The 10,460-nt window shown below is 38.6% G+C and overlaps 1 protein-coding gene across 4 annotated transcripts in view; it reads left to right on the forward strand.

Annotated features, from left to right (window-relative positions):
* LOC109166045 (sodium/hydrogen exchanger 7) overlaps window positions 1-8,916 on the forward strand; it is a 38,004-nt gene extending 29,088 nt beyond the window's left edge. Inside the window, exons 17-24 of one of the 4 annotated variants that reach the window (XM_019314928.1) lie at window positions 2,842-2,939; window positions 3,292-3,423; window positions 3,495-3,713; window positions 3,790-3,996; window positions 5,717-5,978; window positions 7,438-7,739; window positions 8,274-8,632; window positions 8,747-8,916. In XM_019314928.1, the coding sequence (XP_019170473.1) occupies window positions 2,842-2,939; window positions 3,292-3,423; window positions 3,495-3,713; window positions 3,790-3,996; window positions 5,717-5,978; window positions 7,438-7,739; window positions 8,274-8,570 (1,517 nt within the window). In that variant the 3' untranslated portion in view covers window positions 8,571-8,632; window positions 8,747-8,916. Of the gene's footprint in view, window positions 1-2,841; window positions 2,940-3,291; window positions 3,424-3,494; window positions 3,714-3,789; window positions 3,997-5,716; window positions 5,979-6,113; window positions 6,230-7,230; window positions 7,264-7,437; window positions 7,740-8,273; window positions 8,633-8,746 lie in introns of those variants that run through there. The other 3 variants (XM_019314929.1, XM_019314930.1, XM_019314931.1) reach the window with 3 other exon arrangements.
* The last annotated feature ends 1,544 nt before the right edge of the window (window positions 8,917-10,460 follow it).

Consider the following 10,460-nt stretch of genomic DNA (forward strand, 5'->3'; position numbering starts at 1 on the left):
TTCATAGTGGCCTGAGTGCGTGCGAAAAGTTGTTTTAGCAACATCTTGCGGTGCAACTTGGATTTGGTGATAGCCTGAATGGAGGTCAATTTTTGAGAAGTACCGAGCACCATGGAGTTCATCTAACATCTAATGAATGACAGGGATGGGATACTTATCAGCCACAGTGACTTTATTAAGCTCCCGGTAGTCAACACAGAATCTCCAGCTTCTGTCTTTATTCTTAACCAACAACACCGGACTGGAAAATGGGCTGGAGCTAGGCTGTATGATACCAGCAACCAACATTTCTCCTACCAGCCGTTCAATCTCATCTTTTAGATGATGACTATAACGGTAAGGCTTGACGCTTACAGGAGAAGACCCTGCTGTCAAAATAATTCTGTGGTCATTTGGTCGCGAGGGAGGGAGTCCCTGCGGTTCCTCAAAGATTTGGTAGTGGTGATCCAGAAACTTGCGTAATTGAGAATTTTGGCTAACAGTAAGATCCAGAACTTGGTTGTCCGTTGAAGGCGAAACAGTAAGTTCCCATAGTAGGCAACTCAATTCCACCTCGTTCAGTTTTCCCAAAGAGCTAAAAAGAATTTGCAACCGAGTCAAAGATGGGTTTCCCACCAGGTGCACACCCTGGTTGTCTACCTTAAAATCCATAGTCATCCTAGCCCAGTTTGCTTTGATGTCTCCCAGCTTTTCTAGCCATGCAACTCCCAGAATGACATCCACACCACCCAAGGGAAAAACAAAGCAGTCCACTGGCATTGTTATCGGCCCCAAATTGATAGGTAATTGAGAAAACTTTCCTTCCGATTCTGCTCGGCGACCATCACCCAAACGAACGCCAAACTTTGGTGTAGATTCCAATGGATGTTTGAACATGCCAGTCAAATGGCTAGAAATAAAATTGTGGCTGGCACCACTATCAATCATGACGACCACATCGACGTCTGCAACCCGACCGCTGAATTTCATCGTCCTAGGCCTGTTGATACCTCCTAAAGCTGATAATGGTAGGTCAAGCATTTCAAACTGGGCAGCATCAGGTTCGTCACTAATATTAGCAATTGCATCTTCGGCGCCCGTTCCACCTTCATCCTCATCCTCTGCCACAATCAAAGCTCGAAGTGATTTGTTAGGACAGACATGCAGTGGGCTATAAGGCTGTTTACAGCGAAAACAGAGCCCCTTAGCGCGCATGTCTAAGTACTCCTGATGGGAGTATTGCCGAGCACCTCTGGTTGATAAAGCTGCGGAGTTGCGATTTGTCGGGGCCAACGTTCCTGGTCTCTGCGAAGAAGCAGAATAATGCGTGCTTTTGTTTATAAATTGTGTGTTGTTGGGTTGTGAACCTACTGCAAAGTAATTTGGAGATGTGGACATAAGAGGATGACGTGTTGGACCAGGAATATAGCCCAACCCATACCAGTACTTCGTCGTTGAATAACGGAGTTCCCTGTCGTTGATCGTTCTTCACGATAAATGTACCCCAACTCTCGTTTGACTGAACGAGCAACCTTCATGGCAGTCCGCAAGTCTAGAACATCATTCGGTCGGAGACGCACCCGGATCTCTTCCTTTAAACCATTAAGGAACAAACCTAGCTGTATATGTGGTGCAAGATTTGGGATTTGGGCTGCCCGAGCCATGAATTCAGTCACGAATTCGTCCACCATTCCAACTTGATGTAAGGCAGCCAGTTGCTCAATAGGAGGAGCCGCTAGGTCACCGCCAAATTGGTCCATGAGTTCTACCTTAAATTGGGCCCAAGATAATGTCGGTGTTTGCTGTTGTAACCATCTCAACCAATGGAGTGCTGCCCCTTCCATACTCACAAAGGCTGTAGCAACCTTTACGTTGTATTGCAAAGTACTGCTCCGCATGAGCCAGCCAGCCAATAGGATCAGCACCCTCAAAGTTAGGTATGTCGATCCTTTTGGGAGGAAATTGGTCTGCATCAGTAGTAATCGGGTTGAGAGGTTGTGTGGTGGTACCTGATTGTTGCATCGGTGTGTCGCTTTGTCTGCTAGCCTTGGAAATAGAATTGGATTCAGTATGGCCTTTATTTTGGAGAGAGAGAGTAACCAACTCAGTTAACGTGGCAATGGAGTTTTCCAGATTGGTGATGGAGCTTCAAACCTCAGTGAATTGTTCAGCCATGTTTGCCCGTAAATCGTCTTGACCCTTCTCCAACGTGTCTACTCTCGAATCCATTCGTGTCATGGCAGGTTGGACCAACTTGTTAGAGTAAAGGGCCGAGAACAGAAAGGTAAGGAGAGAAAAAGTGAATCTGGAATTTCAGAATTCAAATAAGGGAGAAAACAGAAAAACAAGGGACCATAAGGTTCCCTCCTGCAAGAATATATCTTGCCCAGCTGCTAGAACTATTATTTCAGAGCTTATTCGATGCCTTACTGCCTAGGAGGAGGTCTGAATTTATACTCTATTACAAGGTCTAATTGTAGAAATTAAGCAATAATCATGTTAAACAATAATTGCAGATTTTCCTAGAAATATGCCTTGATTGTAACTGCTGCATGAATTGGGGTTGATTGATTAATTGTTACCATCCTTGTTCTGACTTTCCTTCTTCTTTCGTGTGTACGCTATCCACTTATTACGGTCTTTATCAGGCTCACTGTGCATGACCAATAACTTTGCCCATTTTAGACCATAATGCAGACTAAATCTGATGATTCTCAAAATACAGAAGTGGTCTCTTAGAGTAGTTTATGCAAGGGTATATAGTCTGATGATGCTTAACTGTGCAAAGGGAAGCATTTGAGTGGTCTCTTAGAGTATATTGCCTTAAAAGTGCATGCTCATTTTATTGGCTTTTAACTTCAGGAGAAAGTGAAATTGCATCTGTGGTGATAAATGAAAGTGAGGAAGAAGGAGAGGAAGCAAGGAAATTTCTTGAAGAAGTGCGTGTCACGTTTCCTCAGGTTAGTGAAACTTGCAGCATATGTTTTTTGTTGGATTATGGGTACTTATTCTCATGACAAAGAAAATTTTAAAATATCTAATGAGCCTTGAATCTTGCTATAAATTTAATTCCATTTGACTGTCTGAATTCTTGGACTACCGAGTCATTTTCTAAACTTAGCAATCGGTATTAGTTTTAAATGCTATGTAGCACAATTTTATGTTGTCAACGTAACATTTGTATTTATTTATTTTTATTTATCATTTTTTTTTAGCTTTTCAAGCTTTTTAGAAGGTTTGCCTGTTCAGATTCTCTGTACATGTGCTTTGTGATTTTTTTTCTTAGTCTTAAAGCATTTTAAATGTGCTCAGGTTCTCCGTGTTGTCAAAACCAGACAAGCAACTTATGCTGTTTTGAATCAATTGAGTCATTATGTGCATAATCTTGAAGAGATTGGTCTATTAGAAGAAAAGGAGATGATTCATCTTCATGATGCTGTACAGGTAATTTCTCTTTTATGATATTTCATTCTGTATGTTTTTTTCCCTAATTGCTATCTTTGAAATTCATGCAGACTGACCTGAAGAAGCTCTTAAGGAATCCCCCTGTAGTAAAAATTCCAAAAGTTCGTGATTTGATAAGTACAAATCCTTTCCTAGGAGCTCTTCCTTCCACAGTGCGGGAGACACTAGTTGGCTCTACTAAAGAAATTATGAAGTTACGTGGTACTACACTTTATAGAGAAGGAGACAAGCCAACTTGTGTTTGGCTTATTTCAAATGGAGTAGTGAAGGTAATGAGATGTTTTGTAAGATGAACAGTTTTGACAGTCAACACATCTAATAACTTACAATATCTGTTTTTGATAGTGGACAAGTCAGCTTACAAGCAATAAGCAACTGCTGCATCCCACATTTACACATGGAAGTACATTGGGATTGTATGAAGTTCTTGTTGGAAAGCCATACATCTGCGATATTATCACTGATTCAGTGGTTCTCTGTTTTTCTGTTGAAACTGAAAAGTTACTTTCTGTGCTTAGATCAGATCCTGCAATAGAAGATTTCTTTTGGCAGGTACAGTATTGATTGTTGTTTTTAGCTATTTCAGCAACAATAGTGTGTTAGCTTCAATTTATATGGTGAAGGACATACATAATTTCCTGTTTTCTTAGGTTTGTACAAGAGATTAACTGATTAATTAGGAAACTAGTAAAAGGAATTAGACAATTATACTTGGAACATATGTTCACAACTAACTACCAAATATGCATAAACTTATTTTAACTGCTTTGGGTTTCCTATTGTTTTATCATGGATGGTGATAAATCTCATTAAATAGGTCCTGGAAGATTCACGTAGAAAAGGGGATTCGGGACAGTAACAACAAAACGATTAACATAATAGAGGCATGAAAAGAATGTATGTAGGAACCTCAGTATTGCACAGTTTCTGTAGGACTTATTATCGTGTAGCCAATTTGCACACTATCCCCTATTTAGCCTCTGTAGGTTGTGTTAACTCTACAAGGTGGGAACATCTATATGTTCAAACATGAGGCCATGAGGTAGAGCATTGTAATATAGAAAACTTAGTGTAACCCTATCATAGCCCTAAGTTCAGGCCATGGTGTTCCTACATAAGCATGTGTATCCGTATCAAATGTATACATTACAATATTTCTAATATAATCAATATACACTAATTTCACTGGTTTTCGAATTTTGTATATTAGCTCTTGCCTTACTATTCACCATCTATTAGACCGTATTAAACCCTAATATAATAATAAAAAATCTCTAAATTTCTCTTTTTTAATCGGTGTTACTGTTTCGGTGATTTGGCCTTCTTTCACTTCTGGCTAGCTTGCAAAAACTGGCCTCATGCCAAGGAAGCACCCCCAAGTGCTGCTTGGCCAAGGTGTCCCTTTGGGTTTTCACTCAAATCTCATTTTTCAATAATTCAATAGTGTCACAGTTAGCACTGTTAGATTCCTCTCTTCCAAAGACCTATGCCTAAAAATTTGGCCAGTGTGTGCCCCACACACCACCATGCTGACATGCTCCAATGAGTCTCCCTCGTGCAGGTGCGTGAACCACCTGATGACCTCTGGTGAAAATCTTCAGATCTCATTTTCAGTCTTTTTCAGTTATTTGAAGGTTTTGCAACTACAATAACTTCTGCATGTACCTCACATGCCACTGTCCTTAAACAGAAGCTTTGCTTTGGCATTCTTGTGTTTATACTTTATATCTTGAGATTATTTGAGTCCAGCATGCCATGCTTACTTCACAAGAATGCTCAGTTTTGACAGTGCCATGTTTATTTTCGGAGGCTGTTTGATTCCGACCATGTTCTGACTATTTCCCAATTGGGCTTCCCTACTCCAACTATGTTGTGACTATTTCCCAATTTTGACACTGCCATGTTTACTTTCAGAGGCCATTTGATTCTGACTATGCTGTAACTATTTCTCAACTTTCAAGTGAGGGTGGAGTGTTGTTTGCAGTTACAAGCCTATAATATATATTTGTTCCAGCTGGAGTGTTGAATATAGAAACTTTAGTGTAATTGTATCATGGCCCTAGGCTTTTGGGCTGGCTTAAACCTCCTGGCTTGGTTTTGTTTCTCTTCTTCGTTTAGTCCATCTATTTCACTTTGGCCAGATAGTCATTTTGGTTTGATCTATATCAGATGGAAACTCAATTCAAGGGCTATTAAACTCAAAATTAGTGTCATAGTATATAATAATCTCATTCTGAATTAATGGATCACTAAAGTAGTCTCCTTTTTGCAGGAAAGTGTGATTGTTCTTGCCAAAGTCTTGCTTCCTCAAGTCTTTGAGAACATGGGAATGCCGGACTTAAGAGCTCTCGTTGCAGAAAGATCCACCATGAGTACATACATAAGAGGGGAAAGTTTTGAATTGCCTCATCATTCTATTGGTTTCCTATTAGAAGGGTTTGTGAAAGGTCAGGATGCAGGGGAGTTTGTTACCTCTCCTGCAGCATTATTGCCTTCACGCATGGATCAAAGTTCCAGGAATTCGGAAATGTCAGGTACGGATTATTTTCCTTCATAAAAATCTCCATGCCAGACTTTCCTGCTGTCATGGTTTTTTTCCCCATTTATACTTGTTAACTATTTCCACCTTCTTGTTGCCATATCCTCTTTTTGGTGCCCTTTTCTGTAAGCTACATGAGTAGATGGGTTGCTGTGATGAACTAGGGGCTCAAACAGAATTATTAATTATAGGTGAGAATTGGACTGAGATTTGCTGAAAGAAAGAAAGGGAAGAACAGAATTGCAGAGAAGAGTGAAGAAGATAATTGAGGGTGTTTGGTAAATAGATATTAGCTAATAACTGTTAGCCGATTGGGTTAGAGTTTGACTAGTTGATAACATTAGCTGATTGTAGAAAAGTGTTTTGGTAAATTAGTTGTTAGCTGATTACATGCAAAATGACTTTCTCAAAAAGCTGATCAAAAAAGCTGTTTTGAACAGCTTTTTGAATTTTAGCATTTTGGAGCAATAAACTGTTACAAAAAGCTAATTAATCAAATACTCATATTGATTGTTTAACTAAGTCAAATAGCTAATAGTGGTCAAATAAGTCAAAATTGGCTGATAAGATAACTATGTTACCAAACAGGGCCAATATAATTTCATTCATTCCATAATGCCCTTCCTATCCATACAACTCAATTTTATAGACTGGCCCTAACAAACTCCTACAAATAAGGATGGAATATAACAGCTGTAATCAGACAAAAGAAGCAACCAAAAGGAATAACAGTAAATATCTGCAATGCCAAAACTCTGAAATCCATCAACTTCGAACTTTTAGGAAATTGCACACTGATCCCAACCTGCAATATTATTCCAGCTCCTTGGTTCATAACAGTTGCAAAGAAATCCATGCTTTGGATTCTAGGTTCTATGTGCCTATATACCTGCATTGCAAGTCAAATTGGAGAAGGTTCCCTTGTAAATAATAAAAGAGCTGCCAACTACCAGATCATATCTGTCCTATTAAAGTTGCAGTCAAAATTAGCAATATTCTCTCCCCATTAACCCTCAGCACTCTCCCCTCTGGATCTACAATGGCAGCTTGAAATCCTCTTCAATGTTTGTGATGGATTATTTTAAGATCCTAGATTGCTAGATGGTGATGAATTTTACAAACTATTTTATTAAAATAAGCAACTTGAGATAAAAGACAAATTGAAGTTCATTTTAAATAGCTTAAAAGTAATCATCAAAGAAAAATTTACAGTTTTCACAATTTCTGTAAAACTTACAAAGAAATACCAAATATATTATGAACTATCATTTCAAGATCAATAAAAGATTTCTTTTAGGCTCTCTTTCTACACTTTTACTCTCAGAGTCTTTGATTTGGTTGAGGAAAGTTTGATTTAAGTTAGCATTTTTTTTACTAATTCATACTCAAAAGTTATGGCTTTGAAGCAATCTCAACCCAACTATTCTTCCTTATTCTGCTACAAATTAAAATAGGTTCCAGAGCCGGCAGTTTTTCTCATCAAGCACGGTGGTATCAAGTTGAGACAAGAGCTAGGGTGATCATGTTTGATATTGGAGCATTTGAAGCAGACAGAAACCTCCGTAGAAGGTCATCTTCATTTATGTTATATCCAACCGAGCACCACTCAAGATCGCTTAGTAGAGAGCATGGGAGCCTAATGAGTTGGCCTGAACATTCTTCTATGTTCAGAGGACATCACAATCTAGAAGGCACTAATCAACAGGAAAACAGCTTGTCCACACGGGCAATGCAACTAAGCATTTTTGGTAGCAAGGTCAGTTATAATCACTATGTTTTTGTTTTGACTATAAAGGAGTTTCAATGAATTGAACTATTCTAGCTATTATAATTTATTTTTTTAAACTTAGGATCCGCCCTATGTTCCGCATCCAATCTTCCATTGCGAGTCGGATTAGATTGGATTCGCACTCCAAGCAGATGCGAGATTCTAAATCTGCCTTCGGTAGATTGGATGCAAATTCACCCCAAATCTGCTCCTATCTGTTCATTGAACACCCCTATTGCTCAAGAGTTGGGATATTACTTATCATATATTTGGTTCCTTGTATGACTTTCAAATAAGTTGGGATGTAGTACTAAGCAAAAACTAACTTTTAAATATCCTTCAGCTTTGATGAATAAAAAGTTTACTTACAAAAGAGCTTATACTTCCGAAGAAAGGTAGTATTGGGAATGGAGAAAAAAAAAGGTTCAACAACTAATGTGTTAAGATTGCATTATTCCTATCCTCCACCCCATTGTGAGCTAGTTATGTGTTAACATTGCTGTATCTTGTTAATTTGATTTGCAGGTGAACAACACCAAAGGGCGTGTTCCAAGTTTTACAAGAAATAACAAAATCAAACCTTCTCTAAGTCGGTCATATCCAAGTATTCCATCAAATTATGCTCGACATCTTGTTTCTGCAAGATCAGAGGGATCTTGCACCATGTCCAAGCATGCTGAAGCTCCAGGATACAAGAAAGAACACAGTGTAACCGAACGTCCAGTGCATGAGGGTAGAGGTGAATCAAGTGACGAATCGGGTTGTGAGGATGAGCACATTGTGAGAATTGACTCACCAAGCACACTGTCTTTTCGCTAGGCTACTTGAAGCTTTGTAGTCCTTTGAAATTGGTTGTATTTGTCTATTCACTTGCATAGAAAATATATATATATATATATATATATATATATATATATATATATATATATATATATATATATATATATATATATATATATATATATATATATATATATATATATATATATATATATATATAGAATAATGCTGTAAAATTCATAAATTATGTCATGTTAGGAGAGTGAGAGTCGTGGGTGAACACTACAATAATTACCTCAGAATAAAACGCTCAGTTGGAAAACAACACTTGTTCAATTGGGTGGGTATTAGTGGAATGTGGTTAATTCTCATTTTGGCCTTTCAATTAATTTTCATCTGAGCTAGAAATCAACTAAAGTTTTTAGATCTTGATTAGTAAAACTGTGTTAAATTTAATCATAGGATTTACCATATTACTATATCAGTCTTAAATTTTGCTATAAATGCCAATTTCGATATGGTTGGAGATGAGTCTAATTGAAAAACACAATAGCTGATTCACTAAAATTGATATTTTGCAATAATTAACTCATCTGTTTTTAAGACATTATTTTCGTAATTATATGTAATGAGCTAAGAAATTGCTAATGGAATCGGGTAGCAGTAAAATGGTGTCGTAGGAAGAGATGTTAAAGTCGCTGCATAAAGAGGCTTTAGATGTCATAGTTTAAGGAGTCGGTTGCTCAGCGGTTACGAGCTAGTCCAACGGCGTCGTTTGTGTTCGAAGTCATTACAATCCGAAAGTTAGTTGCCTAAGACTCTTCTAGATTGTAAATAGAGAATAATCAGAATGTAACTTCTTTGTTCTGGAATTTAAATGAAATCACTTTTCTCTCTAAATTCTCTCTTCTCTCTCGTCTATCTTCTTCCTTCTTCTCTCTCTTTCTCTGTAACCTTAGGTCTGTTACATCTAGTATTAGAGCCCAAATGGAGGCGCGAATGAGTCAATTGGAGATTGTGGTGGCTGATTTAAGTAATCGGATGGAGGCGTAGAAAAAATCAACACAAGAATTCATGGAAAAGCTAATTGCTCATATGGATAGTAGAATGAACAGTTGGAAAGATGAAATTGTAGAAACAATCCAGCTCAATCAACCACCGCCACTGGTACTGGATTTAGTTCTTGGAGCTTTCTCTGTGAACAGTGCAAGGCAAGAGCCTCTGGTTAACTTCCAGTCAGGGAGGAGGCTAGGAAAGGCTCCTACCGTAGGAGTGTTCATCCAAACAGCTAGAGCGGGAGAAGGTGCAATTGATGGCAAAGAATCCGGCAGTGAGGTGGAACCGAAGGGAATCAACACCGAATGGATACCGAGAAGGGACGATTTGCAGCAACACCGCTAAGGTAGAATGTGAATTCTCCTATGATGAGGTATAGGTATGATTTCCCCCCTTTCGATTACAATCAACCTAGACTGTGGATTAATCGGTGTGAGAGATTCTTCTTGATGTCTCACATCCCTAAGATTGAGGTGATGCATGTATTGTATATAAATATTACTGGAAGGGTGGCCTGTGGTTTGAGAGTTATCTGACTGGGTTGGAAAGGCCTTTTCATTGGGTACATTTTGCAGAAGCTGTATGTAGAAGGTTTGGGGTTTAACAAAAACACCCCACCCTCACCGATTCCTACTTCCTGGAGGCCTTCATAGCCAAACTCAAGCCTAACCTAAGATGTTTTGTGAGAACCACACAACCTACAACCTTGGCAGATGCCATATGGTTTGCCAAACAATTTGAGAGAAGATTAAAAACCAATGAGTAGCCTAAACCAACCTTCCACTATATAGCCAAACCTTCCCAACCTATAACCACCTCCCAAACCACTAAACCATACAATCAGACATACAATCCTAAGCCTACCAACTCCCA

Source organism: Ipomoea nil, unplaced genomic scaffold (assembly GCF_001879475.1).
Source record: "Ipomoea nil cultivar Tokyo-kokei standard unplaced genomic scaffold, Asagao_1.1 scaffold3084, whole genome shotgun sequence".
NCBI classification, from domain to species: domain Eukaryota; kingdom Viridiplantae; phylum Streptophyta; class Magnoliopsida; order Solanales; family Convolvulaceae; genus Ipomoea; species Ipomoea nil.